Consider the following 18127-nt stretch of genomic DNA (forward strand, 5'->3'; position numbering starts at 1 on the left):
TGAAAACTGAATTTCCGGGAGGAATCCACCCAAGGGTTTCATAAAGTTTCATCTAATCTCTAAAAATCCCAAGATCTGATAACACGCAAGCAGGTGAGTCATTCAGCAGCCGCGGATGTTGCAGGAATGACTAGTAGGATGGTTATCCTGTGATCCATGGAAGCATAGAAGTATAGTTCCTTAGCCGCGGAGACTGCAGCATAGGGAGATCAACATTAACACTAGGAAAAAACAAACTTGAGTTCACACATGGAGGCCGAGTTACCACTGTGAGTAGCAGACGATCTGGCTAAGAATGGAAGTCTTCCAGTGGAGAGAGTAGACAATTTCAGATACCTTGGTGTTCACATCTCACAGTTATCTGAAATTGTCCAGTCACATTAACACTCTGGTAAAGAATGCCCGGCAGTGTGTCTTCTTCCACAAACAACTTAGACATGCTATCTACCTCTGAAGGTGCTCAAGAACATTGTGGGTTAGGCTCTTTGAAAGTATCAGGAAGGAAGGACGTGAATACGAGTTTTATTGAACAGCAGGACATACCAACTCAAAACTATTGTTTTTCCTTAGTGGTCTACAAGCTTCCTTTCATTATATGTTGGTCAACCAAGAATAGGCACTTCTGTATTTTTACCACAGGGGGGGCAACAGTTCACTCTATTACATCCCTTCCCTTTTAGATTTTTAATTCAAATAAGTAAACTCTTTAAGAAATGTATTTTGACTGCCAATAAAATATTCTACTGCCTTTACTAACAATGAACAAATGTAGCCATTACTCTCATTACTCTAAAGCTGTTTCACTTCCAAATTAACTGGCAGTAAATAACTAAATCATAGTTTCTACATTTTCAAAGATTCAGTCTCTTTGGAGGAACTCTGCTTCTCTCTGGGTATCTGTGTTCCACAGATGGGCTTTGGGCGGTTTCTGGGGTTGATACTGGTGGTTCATCAGTTGTCTGTTTAGGTGGTTCAGCAGGTAAGGGGTGTGATGTTAAATTCCCAGGTGGACTTGGTTGTATCTCTAGAACAACACAGTCCAGAATCACTTCTGGTCATCCCTCTGGAGCCGGTGAGGATATAACTGGGGGTTTCTCCACAGTTTGTCTCCATGATAACAGGTGGTCAACATGTATTGTGCGTGTTCTCTGTCCCTCTTATATCAGGTAAGTAACACTTCCCATTTTCTTCAGATCTGTTCTATGAGTCCATTTTGTTGACACCCCCTACAAAGTTTCTGATACGCACAGTGTCTCCCTCCGAAAAAACGGGTTGGGTTCTGTGATCATGGCATCACTTCTGCTCAGACTGTTTCTGTTCAATGTGTGTGGTTAGTTCAGGTTTGAACAAGCTGAAACAAGTCTGGAACTGACATTTCAGGAACAACTCTTCTGGTGTGTGCGTTGTACTGCGACACATGATAAGGAAGTTTGTCAGTCGATGACTGAGTGGTAATGTGGCTTTACCATCTGCTTCCAGCACATTCTTCATCAGGGATCGTTTCAGGATTTGTACTGACCTCACTGCTGCTCCATTTGAAGCGGGATGCAGGTACAGCTGTGTATCTGATCCCATTTAACTCCAAAAGCTGACTGAATTTCTTTAACACAAGTTGAGGTCCACTGTCTGAAACAAGCTCTTCTGGAAGTCCATATGAAGTAAATAACCCTTTCAAAACCTCAATGGTATTGTGTGAGGTAATGGATGATATAGGAAACACTTCCAACCATTTTGAATGACTGTCAATGACAGCTAAAAAGTACTGCTTGTCTTTTTCAGCAAAATCAATGTGAATCCATTGCCAAACTCTCTCGGGCCACTTCCACGGATAGAGTGGTGCAACGGCTAGTGACTTCTGTACAGCCTGACAGACTGAGCAGCTTTGAACCAGTTCTTGTGTATCACCATCACAGCCTGGCCACTACAGGTAACTGCAGGCAAGTGCTTTCAAATGACAGAGGCCTGGATGTTCATGATGCAGGTCTTCCAGTATTTTCTGTCAGTAAACTGGTGGAATGATAACTGATTGTCCCCAAAGAACACATCCTTGTTCTGCTGACAGCTCTTGTCTGCATGTAAAGTAAGGCTTAAGTGATTATCTTGCACATAACTCAGCCACCCATTCATGGTGTAGCTCCAGACTTCGCTGAGAATTGGATCTTTCATGGTTGCTCTCTCAATGTCTTTAGCTGCTATTGGTAGCTCTTCCACATGTGAGAAATAGAAGATACTGCCTTCCTCTGGAGTGTTGTCTGGCGTGTTGCGAGGTAAACGTGACAATGCATCTAGTTTGCCATGTTCTGATCTTGTGTTTTCAATGTCATAGTTGTATGCCATTAAAATAAGAGCCCAGCGTTGCATCCTTAGTGCAGCAAGTGTTGGGACAGCTGACTTTGGTCCTGGTATAGCCAGCAGTCGCTTGTGATCTGTTATGAGGGTAAATTTCCTCCCATACAGATATTTATTGAATTTCTTGACTCCATAAATTACGGCAAGGGCCTCTTTTCCCGTCTGGGCATACTTGCGCTAAGCGTCAGTTAAAGTCCTTGATGCAAATGCCATGGGCCTTTCCTCTCCATTTTCCATGACATGAGAAATGACCACGCCCACCCCGTAAGGTGACACATTGCAGCCTAACTTCAATGGCAGGTTTGTGCTGTAGTGCGCCAACACTTTGTTTTGCAGCAGTAGACATTTTGCATCTTGAAATGCTTGAAATGAAATTGACTGTAGTAATTTAGAGGACCCAGGAAAGACTTCAGTTCAGTGACTTTTGTTGTTTCTGGTGCATTTGTTATGGCTGCTACTTTTTCCTCTAAAAGATGCAGTCCTTCCTGGTACCTATAGAGACCTTTGTGTGTGTTGATGACTAGGGCTGTGCGATATGACCAAAATCTCCTATCCTAATATAAGACATCTATCGTCCGATAACAATATAAATCACAAAAATGTAACATTTTCTGTAAATTCTGTGAATCTTGGGCAGCTCGACTTGCGTGAAGTGTTTCCAGCTGGGCGTCGTGTACCTGGAGTCGAGTGTTTTAACCGATGCATGAAACAATACATTTTCAGACATAAGTTGTAACGGCCGCCGTTTTCTTTGTGAGTATTTATTACACGGCGTGCTGCGGGGAAAAGCCTGTTCTAATGTTTGAGTCTAAGGTCTATTTTTTAGCATCTGACAGCTCTTTTTTTTTCTTCTCATCCGTAAATACTCTGCATACTCTTTCACATGATTCCGTTTATTTTGAAAAGTCTCAATAGGATCTTGAGCTTTATTGTGAAAGGTTTATGTGGAAAATAAACAAGCGGACACGCTGTGGTTTTACCGTCGTTGTTGCTAATGACAACGCATAAAAACAGGCGCTTGTCCGTCTGTAGTGTGGTTATATTAAATATAAGAGAAAGAGAGAACTTTAAGAAATTAATATAGCCACTACAGTGACCATCAAAACCATGAAAACATTTTGCGACACCACGAAACAAACGATAGCGTAAAATGAAACGATAGATGTTTTTATATCGTCATCCGATATATATCGTTATATTGAACAGCCCAATTGATGACCAGATACTTCTCTGATTCTTCGTCTAACTGTAGCTGCTGATAGGCATGAGAAAGGTCAAGTTTAGTGAAGGATGTTCCTCCAGCTAAAGTAGTAAACATATCTTCAGTATTAGAAAGTGGATATCTCTCCTCTTCAACACACTGGTTGACACTGACTTTGTAGTCAGTACTACGGTGTACATTTTAGGACATCGTCAGGTCTCAGGAAAAAAGTTGTCAGGTATCAGTCTCACACGAAAAAATACCCGGGTACGTGTGGACGTAGCGTCCACACGTACCCGGTTATTTTTAAAAACGCAGATTTTTCTATGCGTTTGCACCTTTCGTCCACACGTAAACGGCGTTTTTGGTCACTGAAAACGGAGATTTTTAAAAACTCCGGCCAGGGTGGATATTTTTGAAAACTCCGTTTTTGCATTTAAGTGTGGACGAGAAAAATGGAGAAAACGCAGAAAACACAGCGTCAAAGGTGTGCACCTTTTTTGACGTCACACTGTGCGCCACGTTATTGTTTCGGTGAAATGAATTTCTACAATACTGTTATTGTTAATTGTTAATTGTACTCTCTGCAGTGTTTAAATGCTTACATACACACACACAGTTACTGTCCCTCCACACATATGACTCGGTTCTGCTTCTATGCCCCATCCTTGTTTACTATTTCCCACCGAGGCTTCTAGACTTCTGATTGGCCAACATTTCTACAGGTTAGGAATATATCGCCACCTGTTGCTTTGGCATGTTCCTAGCAGCGTTTTCCTTCATTTCTGCGTTTACGTGTGGACGGGATTATTTTTTATAACGAAAACGGAAAATCTCCGTTTTCAAAAATACCCGTGTAAGTGTGGACGTAGCCTCAGACTCACACGAAAAAATGTCAGGTCTCAGACTCACACGAAAAAATGTCAGGTCTCAGTCTCACACGAAAAAATGTCAGGTCTCAGACTCACACGAAAAAATGTCTGGTCTCAGACTCACACGAAAAAATGTCAGGTCTCAGAACACGAGCTATCAGACAGAGAGAAAATCTTCCTGCAGGTGGCGCTGTTGTCATGTCCCACCAATGACTGTAGTGACAGCTGCAGTCACGGAGAAACTTGCGTATCTCTGTTCGGGAATAGCAGATAGAGCGTAGGCTCTGAGAGGAGGGCCAGTGTTTACGCTTCGAGGTGTTCTTCAGTAAACTGGACTACCCGACAGAAGGACCCGAGGCCCTGCTGCACTGTTTCGGTAAGTTAAATGTGTTTGTAAGCTACTCCGTAACTACCGTCCTTAGCTAGGTCCTGAGACGATGTCAGGGTTCGTTTAGCTAATCTGTGCAGGTGAATGCATTTACTAAAGAAATCAAGAGAAACGCCCCGGGCTACTCAGTCACTAATTACTGTTACTGTACTTTTATTACAAGTATTATACTGTAAAAGCAACAGGCTGCACCCTGCTTCAGCTCCTGTGCAGAGCTGAATATTAAAGATGTTCAAACAACAGCATGTTTTCAGTCTCTTGTCACATCTGTAAAGACAGTAACATTTTTTTTAAAAGGTTGTACTTCAGTAACTCCTCATTAATCAGGAACTATGGATTAAAGTACTATAGTGTACTGTAATACTGAAAAAAAAATGTAAGAGAAGAACTTCAGATCCTGAGTGTGTGAGGACAGAAGATTCAGCTTTATTTTAATTTTGAGGGATAAAATTTATATCTGAGTTTGATGGTTCTGTTCTCTTTGTGATTACAGGAGCTGCCCTCAGATTCAGACCTCAGCCCCATCGAGTGACAGCAAACAGATCATCCAACATGTTCACATGTTAACTGGAAAATGAACTGATAAAAACAGTACAAAGGTTAGAGTACCACATGTGCTGTAGTGAAGGCTGCAGCTTTATTGATAAAGTTAAAGACAAAAAAACAAAAGGATTAATCACTCATGTAACTGTGTCACTATATATCAGCATTAACAGGACCTCAGTTTGTATCTCAGACCTGCACACCTTCCGTTTTAAACACTTGATGTACTCAGCTGCATGAAGAGCATATGAGATTTTGTCTAACACAATTAAATAAAACATGATGAAGGTCAAAGGTCATTACTTGTATGTTGAACTACAAACTTGTCATCTGGAATTCTTTCACAGTTTTTTGCAGATAGTGTGTTATTTACCATAAAGTGATTCAGAGTTATTCATACCAGAGTAACCAGAGAGGATCATATATTTTTAAATATATAACTTTCTACAGGACTGAATATCATATCTTTATATAAAAGTCTGGAGCCTTTGGGGAGTATCTGAGTATTTATAACATTACACAAAGCAAAGGTCTCATCACAGTGTTCATGAAATGCTGGGTTTATCCATCTCCTGGGGTGGGCCTACGGAGGAGTGCTGAAGATTTCCCTGTGAGGGAGCTGCTGGTGAAGATCATGAGTCCTGCTTGATCAATGCGATGAGCTTCAGTGTTCCTGGTGTTTCTTAAATGATGCCTTTTTGAGTGGGTCAACAAACTTCTGGCACAGGACAGCTGTGATGAAAGAAAGGGAAGAAGTTTCTCCAAACCTCTGGACCCAGGAAACCCAGCTTGGTCCTGATGGTCTCCCTCACTAGTTTCTCTCCAGGGTAGGTGTTGATATAATATGGACTCTATTATTAAATTAAAAGAACAAATTAGACTACATTACTGAGACGTTCTGCTGATGTTTTTAAAGTCTCCATGTTACCAGGATGTAGAGGGCTCTGAAGATTTAAACAGTTTTAGATCCATTACACTCACAGTCTTATGTTAAAATCTCAAAGGACAGCATTATATTTTTGATATTAACAGTAACTCTGGGCCTCTGTAGAGTGTGCAGATGATCTCATTGCTGTCTAAAAATGGATAAAAAAAAAAACAAGTGCTGAATCCTTCAATAACACAGACTATTAGAGTAGCAGGTGTGTAGCATCGCTAACTAGCTAGCAACAAGCCTCCAACACAGTGCGTATGCTAGCGGCTAATCTAGCAAACGAATTAACAACAGAGTGATTTTAGAACTATAAGATGATAAACTGTGTGTCTTTTTTTTATAACAGTGACATGGTTGTATTTACCTTAATTAAACGAGTCGTCAGTCGTGGTAAACCAGCAAAAAAACTCGAGCAGCCGGGCTGCGTAAAAAGTGTAGGGGGGCGTGTTTGCGGTCACGTCCAGCGGGTGTGTGGGCGGCAGCGTTACACAGTCGCTCCACCTCAAGTCACTACTCCAAATTTGCAAGATGGCAGCCTCCATCTGAGACTGAGACCTGACATTTTTTCGTGTGAGACTGAGCCCTGACATTTTTTCGTGTGAGTCTGAGACCTGACATTTTTTCGCGTGAGTCTGAGACCTGACATTTTTTCATGTGAGACTGAGACCTGACATTTTTTTGTGTGATTCTGAGACCTGACATTTTTTCGTGTGAGTCTGAGACCTGACATTTTTTCGTCTGAGACTGATACCTGACAACTTTTTTCCTGAGACCTGACGATGTCCTAAAATGTACACCGTACACCACATATCCTAATTGTTTTGTCTGCTTTCGGTACAGTAACAATAGGGGATACCCACTCACTTTTCTCAGCCTTGAAATGACCTTCACCTTTTCCAATCTTTCCAACTCTTTCTCTACAGCTTCTTTTAGTACATAAGGAACTGGGCAAGCTTTACAGCAAATTGGTGTGGTCTTTGGTTTGTGTGCATTCTTCCTTTAAATGCAGCCTTGGTCATCCGAAAACACTGCCTGGCGCTGAATCACTTCTAGTACTCTAGTACTGGCTTTGCTTCTTTCTGTAGTACCTTGTGTACTGTGAAGATCTGTTTCCAGTTCAGCTGTAGTTTCTTTAACCAGTTTTGACCTGATGAACTGGTCTGTCTCCCTGAACAACCATCAGCGGTAGGGTGATTTTTTTTTGGGGTCTCATACTGTACTGGTAACATAATATATCCACGCACAGTGATGTGTTGGCCTGAATAGGACTTGAGCTTTAGCCCAATGGCTGGTTTTATAGGGAAATGAGTGAGATGCGTCTGATAATACTTGTCTGATACCACCAACGCTGCAGATCCTGTATCCAGCAACATGGTGGTGTTCTTGTTTGTGTTGTTGTTCACCTAACCCTTTTCACTGGAAGCAATGGATTACACTGAATATACTCCAAAAGGTTCAGCTTCACCCTTCCTACTTGAGCATTCATCCTCAGTTTCCACATACTGAGTTTGCTGACAGAATTTTTTATTCCTGCAAGCACGTGCAATGTGTCATATTTTTGCGCAAACATGACACTTTTTTTTTTTTTAATGTATTTATTTATGCAAGTTTCAAAATTTTTACACATTCACAAACAGCGGGACAGAGGAACACAGACAATAAAGACAATAACAACCAAAAAAAATCAAAAACAAAACACAGGAACAAACAAACAAACAAACAAACAAAAAACAGAGCAACAAACCCCACAACAGGGTACACGGCCAGTACTTATTAAGAACAGCAGAGAAGAAAAAAAAGCAACTGGTATACATGTCAAACAACTCACAATCCAGTGAGTCCAATCCACAAGATCAAATCCACAAGATCAAATCCAAAGATCGCTAGGAGGAGCCGATAACAACTATGCAATAACAGATATGGGCAACAGCTCAGAATGAAAGCAGTTAAAACAACGTGGTCAGGACCCAGGGCGTGAACTGTCCTTCTTAATGTGGTCTATAAAGGGCCCCCATATCTTCCTGAACTTCTCCATGGAATCAGACGTAGAGAACTGAATTTCTTCCAGGTATAAACAGGAGACCATCTCCTCGAGCCACCTCTTGAAGCAGGGAGGGGAGGCAGATTTCCACTCCCCCAGAATCAGACGTTTGGCAATCACCATACCAAACATGAGGGCCTGTTGAACAGCAAAGGGAAGTGCCAAGGAGTCGCTGGAGCAGCCCAGGATCACCATAAGACAGTCAGGATACAGTTGCCTATCGTAAACAATACTATAGAAACTAAAAATACTAGTCCAAAAGGCTGTAAGCGTAGAACAGGACCAAAAAAGATGGCCAAGAGTACCGTCCACAAGTTTACATTTATCACATTTGGGGGAAACGTTAGGAAAAAACATGACACTTTTCACTCTTAAATTTGCACTCACGTGCTGAATGTTTTCCACCACAACGATAGCATGGTTGCTTCACTCTTGTGTCTTTTTTAGGTCTCTTCTAGATCTTTAGCTTGTTATTGCCCTCTTGCCTGTTAAGTCCTTTCCATCCTTTGTTGGAAACATTTGGAGCATTTGTCAAGGCATTTACTTGGTGAGGTTCATGGTAGGGCTGCTCGATTATGGCAAAAATGATAATCACGATTATTTTCACTGAAATTGAGATCTCGATTATTTGACGATATTTATTTAACAATAACAATGTATTGAATAATGGCTTTAAAGATTGTCAAAAATAATGTAAAATAGTGTGCAAATACTGATAACAGTGCAAATGTGTGCAATATAAAAAATAAATGAAAAATGTAAACATCTATGTTTAGTGAACTTCAAAATACTGCATAATATTTATGCATACAAATAACCAAACATCAAGGCAAGCTGTGTAAGCCACACAATGCACAATTGCATCAAACTGACACTGAGGCATGTCAACTAAAGTTGCTGCCTGAACAAAAATAAAATGAAACACTGAAAGTAGTAACTTTTATAAGAAATAAATACAAACTAGTAGGCCCAAGTCCCATACAATCTCAAAATGGCTCAACAAAACATGGTTCTTGCAACCTCTCAAAGGTTTTCAGCCAAAAACACCAGCCTATTGACATGATTAGGCTTCAGGGAGCCACGCAGGCAGTTGACAACATTTCCACCAGTGCTGAAGAACATTTCTGATGAGGCACTTGTGGCTGGGATGCAAAGATATTTCTTTGCCAGGATGGAGAGTCGTGGGAAGAGGTTCTGCGATAGCTTCCACCACCCCAGTAGGTCTTCCTCTGTGTCCAGGGTCCCTGCCTGGAGGTAGGCCTGAAGCTCAAAAGCTATGGCCTGGTCCAGTTGAAGAGCATGTTCTGCACCTGGAGCTGTGCTGTGAGGGGCTTTAAAGAAGCTGCTTAGGCCCTTTTTCCTCTTCTTTTGGTTTGATGCACCATTATCAGCAACCTCCGTGTCAGGGGACAGGGGACAAACATAAAATGATAGCAACACATAATGAGGAACCAGTTTTATCTGTCTCAGGTTTGGCATTCTAAAATACAATCCTTAAATAATAATAATAATAATAATATTATATATATATATATATATATATATATATATATATATATATATATATATATATATATATATATATATGTATATATATATATATATATATATATAAATTGCTTAATTTTGTATTAAATTTAATGTTTAGTATCTTTATAACTACCATGATGGACTTCATTTCCATTGTCAGTCTGGCTTTTATTGTCTCTTGGCTGACTTCGCTTACATATCTCAGTTTGAACCTTGGGTCCAGGACAGTGGCCATGTCAAGCAACTCTTGTGTTGGTGAATCACCATACTTTTCATTTAGGTACTCCAGTATTCTCCTCTTGATGTATTTTGAGAGGTCTGTGTCATCATCTTGCTCAGCCAAGATCGAGTTGTTAAATAGGTGGAGTGTTGGTTTTATAAAAGACACACTCACATATTTCTCTCCAGAAAGTGCATCAGTGAATTCAACCAGAGGTCCCAGGGTCTTGTTGATGGCCTCAAGGACATCAGTGTCCTGCCATGAGGGGATGAGGTGCCTGGTTCCTCTGTCTTGGGAGAGGACATGGGCAATGGCCTTCTGCTGCTCGAGGACTCTGGAAACCATGGCCTGCCTAGATCCCCATCATTCAGTCTTTGAGGAGTGGTCTGGTAGTTTGAGGTCTATCTGTGCCTTTTTCAGCTCTTTCTTTTTTTTTCCAACTGAATGAAAAGGTGCTGACCACTTTTTTGCAGACCCCCACTGCACGCTCAATCCTGTGATCTTTCTATAAAAACATAAAAAATATAAACAAGCATTATCAGGATGATGATTATCATTTCCTTGAGTGTGAATGAATAAGAAAAAGTGATGGTAGCTTATTTATGTGTTTGTATAATTCATAGTTAAAATGTGTATGACTATGAGAATGAATAAAAGTATCTCTGAATTTATATCTATTTTATATATTATATTCACTCGAAGCATTACGTTGTATACTTATTGAAAGAAAATCACATTATGCATCATATTCAGTAGGAATTAGGCCTACTCACCTTTGGCCAAATGTAATCTGTGCCCAAAGCACTGGAGCCTCATCCAGCCATTCAGTTGTGCAGCCAGCATGACATTTGCAGCATTGTCTGTGGTTATACAGACGAGTTTACTCTCCTCCAGATCCCACGTAGCCAGTGCTTGTTTCAGATCTGCAGCTATGTTCTGCCCTGTGTGGTCTTCTGGGAAAAATGATGTCTGGAGACATTTCGTTCTCATGTTGAAATCCATGTCAATGAAATGTAGGTCATGTCCAAATTGGAGGCTGCATCCTCCTGAGGACCCATTTGTAGAGCGATTACGTCACAGCCAAAGGCTGTCCAAATTCATAGACTCTGAATGCACCTGACAAATGCGTCCTCCTTTTCCGCGAATTTGAAGGATGGGTCGGGTGTGTCCTTCGTGGCCCACCATATCCCAGGATTCATAGCGGGGCCCAGCCAAACTCCAGTTTCCGGCAATGGTGGCCGCTACTAAGTTTTAAAATTACTCTTATTAATCTTTCTGGGTCACAAAATAAACTTTTTAAAGCCATTATCCTCTCCTCTCCAAATAACCTCTGCTTAGCTTTCCGAGCTTCCCACGGGTCCTCTTAATCAGCGGTCTCCAACCTTTTTTGCGCCACGGACCGGTTTATGCCCGACAATATTTTCACGGACCGGCCTTTAAGGTGTCGCGGATAAATACAACAAAATAAAACTACTACCGGTACCGAAAAAAAGAAAATTTATTCATAACACATTGAAAAGACCCAGGAAAACCGAGTAAACGATAAAAACGATAACAAAATAACGCTGAAAACCGATAAAAACCCTGAAAACTATACATTTCACATTTGAGCCTCAACTCTCGCGGCCCGGTACCAAACGACTCACGGACCGGTACCGGTCCGAGGCCCGGGGGTTGGGGACCGCTGCTCTTAATTGTTGTGATGCATGTTCGAAACGCAGAGAGGTGCATTCGATTTACCACACGGAGCAGCACGAGAGTAAAGCACGAGGGAGGTGCTAATAATTGGCTCAGTCATTTTTAATGATTGTTGAAAGCCCAGATCGTAATTTAGATTAAAATTCGATTAATTGAGCAGCCCTAGTTCATGGTGTCCTGAGAACTCCATCATATTCTTCGAAGCGAGTTCCATGGATATGACAATCTCACATGCACGTGGAAATGTAAGATCTTTTTCCGATAGTAGCTTGCACTGTACAGCATCAGAACGCAGCCCACTAACAAAGCGATTTCTCAGGGCCTCATCCATATATTGTCCAAAATTACATGTGGCTGACAACTGCCTCAGGGCCACAACGTAGTCAAAAATGGACTCCCCTTCTTTCTGGTTATGTTTCTGAAAACGAAAACGCTCAGCTATCACCACTGGAGTTGGCGGTATACACTGCATATCCCATAGTACTCGGTACCCTCGGAGACACAAGATTCTTTAGCAGCCTGTATGTATCTGCTTCGATCACAGAGAGAAATGTGCACACTTTCTTCTCATCGGAAACATCATTCACCAACATCCATTGCTCCAACTGCTCCAAATATGACTCAAAATCTTCCTTTGCTTCATTATATTCATCAACACAACCCACATGCATTGCCATGTTAGCTCACCAATGCTACTGCTAAAAGCTGTTCCACTGCAGCGGAGAAGAAAACATCTTTTGTCTTCTTACATTTAAACACAGTCTATCTACAGCCTCTTTCACGCTGCAGAAATCTTTAAAATCCTCTTCGCCAGTTGTGATATTCTGGGTTAGACTTTTTGAAAGGATGAGGAAGGAAGGAAGGAAGGAAGGACGTGGATAGGAGTTTGGTTGAACAGCAGGATATAACAACTGAAAAAATATTGTTTTTCCTTAGTAGTCTACAAGCTTCCTTTTGTTATATGTTAGTCAACTAAAGAAGTAACACTGTAACAGGCACTTCTGTATTTTTACCACAGGGGGGCAACAGTTCACTCTATTACATCCCTTCCCTTTAGATTTTTAATTCAAATAAGTAAACGCTTTAAGAAATGTATTTTGACTGCCAATAATCTCACTCTTGAAGTCAGGAAAGCGCTTTCATTCTCTTAAGGCCAACACAGAGAGAATGAGGAAGAGAATATGAGCTTCTTCTGCCAGGCTATTCGGGCCCTGAACCAGGTGTAGGACTGGATTCTCTACATATCTCTACACACCATTGCACATACACTTAATAACAACAACAATAATGTACTTCTGATCTGGTCTCTCTCATATCACATAGCTATATATGCACTTAATAACAAACTCACAATAACATGCCTCAATAGCTGTTTTTTTGTTTGTTTGTTTTTTACTGGGGTGGTTGTAGCTCAGGAGGTAGAGCAGGTCACCTACTGATCAGAAAGTTGGAGGTTCGATCCCAGGCTCCTCCAGTCTGCATGCTAAGTATCCTTGGGCAAGATACTAACCCCAAGTTGCTCTCCGATGCATCCATCGGAGTATGAATGTGTGTGAGTGTAGTTAGAAAGCACTCAGTATAGAAGTAGTGCTTGTGAGAATGGGTGTGACTGGGTGAATGTGGTGTGTTATATAGAGCGCTTTGAGTACTCCGGGAGGGTAGAAAAGCGCTATATAAGAATCAGTCCATTTACTGTTCACTGTCAGTCTGCACACTGCTAATTTTCACACCTTTGTTAATTTTGATTTTTAACTTTAAGTGATAGTTTTTTTCTTGTATTTGGCAGAGAATTTCACAGCAACAAGTATTTCATTGTATGTCGTACTGTGTATGATTGTGTATGTAAGAAATAAAATTTGAATTAAATTTTGAAGTCCACACCGCCCTTAAATGCAGAATAGCTGATTGCTGCTGATGGCTTGCAGGTGAGGCTGGGCCGACACCGGTGGCAGACCCTACCAAACAGGCAAGGCCAAGGTGCCGGAGCCCAGTGGAAAAACAACCTTTGCAGCTGCTTTAAGTCCGTGGGAATGGGAAAGTCTACCATGGTCTTAACTTTCACCCAGTGAGTCTTCAGTTGCCCTCTTCCTACAGTGAATCCCAATAAAGACAAAGTCAACGTGAAGCTCACAAATTTTCCAAATTTTCCAATATGCGCGGGAGGAACAGATGGACCTGTGTCTTGTGCTCCTGGAGAGACTTCGAGAAGATAAATATCTTGGTATGGTAGACAAACACAAAAAGATTGATGAAGCCCTGTAGGACATCATTAACCAAGGGGTAACCACTAAGGGGTATTTGTTTTTTACTGTGATTTTGCTTAGGTTATGGAAGTCTATCCTTTTTTTCCTTATATCCTGCTCTAAGGAGAGACAAGGATGGATAGAAATGTATGGTATTATATTGCTCCATGACTTCACATTCGGGTTTTGACAGACTATATAGGTGACTTGTTCAAGAATGTTAAATTCAGCAGCAAGAGAGTTGTGCAAATTCCCTGCTGACTCAGCCTCAGGATGTCTAGAGGCAAGAATCAAGCGCACCCAAAGAGAATGAGTGCATCAGTGGTCATGTGCGCATCACGCACAGTGTTGCCGAACTTACCGACTTTGTCGCTATATTTAACGGGTTTTCAGACCCCTTAGCGACTTTTTTTCTAAAAAGCAACTAGCGACAAATCTGGCGACTTTTGCTGGTGTTATAGGAGACTTATGACGACTTTTTCCACATGAAACTACGAATTGCTCTTACTTTCAACAAGCAGCTGGTGCTTCCGTGGGCACATTGCCCGTGTCAAAGCGCTCACAGGTGGTGGATAGTCCTTACGCAGCAGTCGCCTCCAGCTGCTGTCAGAGCAGGACATGCTCATCCTTATACGTACAAACTGCAAATGAACCGTGCATGAGCAAAGCTGTTGCTCCCGTAAATGTACATTTTTCTTTGTCTAAACTATATCAGTGCACAAAAACATAATTCCAATACAGTCACTTACTCACTCACTCCATCGTGTGTGTGTGCCTCTCTGTGACATAAGCTAAACATCTTGCTAGCTAGCTCATCATGTATCACTCTAAACTGTACACTCAAAAATATAGAAAAGAGTGGGAATCAAACCCTGAATTTAAGGGCTGGTTGAAGCAGTTCATTTGAGATGATACATGTGCATACTGCCTGTATTGCAAGGCTGGTTTCTATGCCAAACTGAGTGATGTGAAAAAACACATGATAACACAAAAACATACTCAAAAGGCAAAGCCTTATAAGAGTTCCACCCAAATGAAACTGCCGTTTCTTACTAAAAAAAACTCTTGAAAAAAGGCAGAAGCCACCATGGCATTAGCTATCGCTGAACAATGTTTCTCAGACTTCACTACCGCCACCCATTTCAAAATGCACAGCACAAAGTGCACAGAAATGATTAAGGGTGTTCTGGCACCATACTTTCTGAAAAAGTTGGTTGCAGATGTGGGTGATCAGCGTTTCAGCCTCCTCGATGAGTCCACAGATATAAGTGTTTCTATGAACCTGGGGGTTGTCATAAGGTATTTTAGTGACACCAAGCAGACAATTATTTCTACTTTTCTAGGGCTTTTTGAGTTGGAGGGAGGAGATGCCAGATCTATAGCTTGTGTGGTTGTGGGTTTCCTTGAGAAGTGTTGTCTTAAAAAAGACAAACTCTTGGGGATAGGAACCTACAATGCATCTGTGATGACAGGGATTAACAGTGGGGTCCATAAAGTGCTGAAGGAGGAGTATGGCCTCAAAGATCTTGTTCTTATTCGCTGTGCATGCCACTCTCTGCAGCTTGCTGTAAGTCATGCTTCCAATGACACCATACCCCATAGTGTGGAGTACTTGGTACGAGTGACTTATGACTGGTTTTCAGTGTCTCCAAAGCGCAGGGAGGCTTACAAGGCCATTTATGAGACCATCAACTGTAGGGAGACCCCTTTACAGATAACCAAGGTTCAGCCAGATGAGTGTGGTAAAAAGCAAACTTAGAAATCGGATGTCCTTGCAGAGCCTTAACTCCATCCTGTACATCCGATATGGACTGAAGCTGTCTGGTGAGGCTTGCTATGAGCCTATGAGCACCAGCTGCCTGATAATGTTTTGCAGCTTTTTGGCACATCAGGTGCTTATTCATTTAAGTCAAGTGCTACAGTTGCTGAACCTGTATGGGCTCAAATTGTGGTCATAAATATTTTGTACTTGTAAATCAGGATCTGTATATGTAAAAGGAATTTGTGTGTGTGTAAAAAGAATTTGTGTGTGCGTAAAAAAGATTTGTGTGTGGACTTAGCCAAAAAATACGTGTGAAACTCTGCACTCAAGTTTCAAGTTACAAGTACGCATTTTGACTCTATTTTTCTTCCTTTCATCTGATTGTTAAATTTGTGATTGACATGACATTGGCCAATCTAATCAGAGAACAGATGGGTTTGGCTGTCGGAGGGGGCGCTTTTTTGAACTGCAGGTTCTTGAAAGGTAATACAGTTTGAAGCTGGAGGATCTCTATATAATAGTGGTGTGCGGATCGATACTGAAATATCGATTCTTCCGATACCAGCAATTTATGTTCTAGAATCGATTCTCATATTATAATATCGATATTTTAGTACTCTGGGGTAAATTTGTAGTTTTTCCATTAAAATGAACACAGTGGAAAGAAACTATACCATTCGCATCGTCTAATTTGGAAGGAACTACTTCCTCTTACGCCTTTCATAGTCATATGCGAAATACGGCTGTATAAATGTGTCGCCGCCCCTGGCGTGTGCACTAGTGATGGTAAATTTGATTCTTTTTACTGAATAGAGTTTTAATGAGTCACTCACCAAAGTGAATCGAGTTTTTTGAGTCATTTGGTTCACTGAGTCAGTCGACCAGAGAGTGCAAAAAATGTACATTTTCACTCAAACTTAATTTGTTTCTCTTTTCATGTAAATCCTACTGCTAAGATGAATGATTCTAAAAGAAAACAACTATTTTATAGAGCAAAAAAGAGCAAAAACATTTCTAAAATTAAGCAATTTCCTATCAAAATTGCTTAATAAACATTTATTTTATTTTATTTTATTTTATTTTATTTTTTATTTTATTAGCATTTTCCTTAAATGTGTTAAATATATATTTTCTCATCTAAATGTCCACTGAGCTGTGAGCCAGCTGTGATCATAATTCATCATCATCATCATCATCATATATGGAAAAAATGAAGTTCCTGAAGTCTCTAAACAAGAAAAGAAAGACACAGATTCTGAGTTTGTCTCATTCAGAGAAGGCCTTCCTTTCTATGATGAACCATCACTTTAGTGTGATCTTTATTAGTTTCAGACCAAAATACATTTCAAAAGATATTTTAGATATGATATGATGGTGTGTGTGTGTGTGTGTGTGTGTGTGTACACTTTAGTTTTTAACAATATATACTATATAGGATTTAAAGGAACACACTCCACTTTTTTGGAAATAGGCTCATTCTCCATCTCCCTCAGAGTTAACAATGCAGCGTCTTCTTTCTAAATCTGTAGGTTAATAGGACTTCGGAGCGGGATCTTAAGGGATGGGGCGTGGCCAGGATTTTTGCTCGAGGCGCCATATCAGCAGGCCAAAGAAATGCTTGCTGTGTGTGTACACACAGACACGCATACACGTTTACACACACAAACCATCATATAGAAGAGAGATTTCTGAATAGGGATTTTGTTTCTGTTTTTTGTTAAAGAGACATGAAAGACCTCAACTTAAGGTTAAGTGTATAAACTTGAACTTGAAACATCTTTATGATGCAACCGAAAGAATCATGAATCTGAAAAGCTACATGATTTTTCTGGATTTTATTTTTGTCGACTTGTGAAGTTACATATATTGTTTTGTATATTTTTGAAATTGCTTAAGGAGAAGATTGCTGATTGGCTGATTGGTCCTAACCAATTACTGTATAAAAGATGAACGACACGACAGCACTTCCTCCCATTGTGCAAAAATGAAGCCAAAATATCCCGCTTGTGGGAGCTGCCATGTTCCACTTTTGGAGCCAGAGTCTGCTCAGTAGTAACTCGTGGTGGAGCGTCTCTGCCCACACACCCACTGGACGTGACCGTGAACACGCCCCCTTACACTTTTTACATAGCCCGGCTGCTCTGTCTCTCATTCTGCAGGGTATGGGTAAAATTTATCATACAAAACATGCACTCTGTGCAATATGGATTAACGTTACTGCTGAAGATGTGAGGACATCTGATCTCTGAAAAAACAACTGTTAATGAAGCTGGAAAAACACACCCACGTCTTGATCCTTAAAAAAGCATATTAATATATAGTAAAAGCCAATCAGAAGTAAGTAGA

General features: G+C 40.8%; 1 protein-coding gene across 1 annotated transcript; it reads right to left on the reverse strand.

The window, feature by feature from the left end:
• Positions 1–9351: 9351 nt before the first annotated feature.
• On the reverse strand, positions 9352–10545 carry LOC146378695 (E3 SUMO-protein ligase ZBED1-like). Its single transcript, XM_084941626.1, has 2 exons — positions 9992–10545; positions 9352–9723 (listed from the first exon to the last, which is right to left on the reverse strand). Exons 1-2 carry the CDS (start codon positions 10421–10423, stop codon positions 9352–9354), a joined length of 804 nt encoding a protein of 267 aa, XP_084797752.1. The 5' UTR covers positions 10424–10545.
• Between the last annotated feature and the right edge of the window lie 7582 nt (positions 10546–18127).

Source organism: Perissodus microlepis, chromosome 10, assembly GCF_051167445.1.
Source record: "Perissodus microlepis isolate ML-2025 ecotype Zambia chromosome 10, ASM5116744v1, whole genome shotgun sequence".
Taxonomy (NCBI): domain Eukaryota; kingdom Metazoa; phylum Chordata; class Actinopteri; order Cichliformes; family Cichlidae; genus Perissodus; species Perissodus microlepis.

Excerpts from the sequence above, each read along its gene's own strand:
- LOC146378695 (XM_084941626.1), bottom strand. The coding sequence starts at position 10,423 with ATGGTTTCCAGAGTCCTCGAGCAGCAGAAGGCCATTGCCCATGTCCTC. Across the intron at positions 9,724-9,991 it reads TGGAAATGAAGTCCATCATG|GTTGCTGATAATGGTGCATC; the intron begins GTAGTTATAAAG and ends CCTGACACGGAG.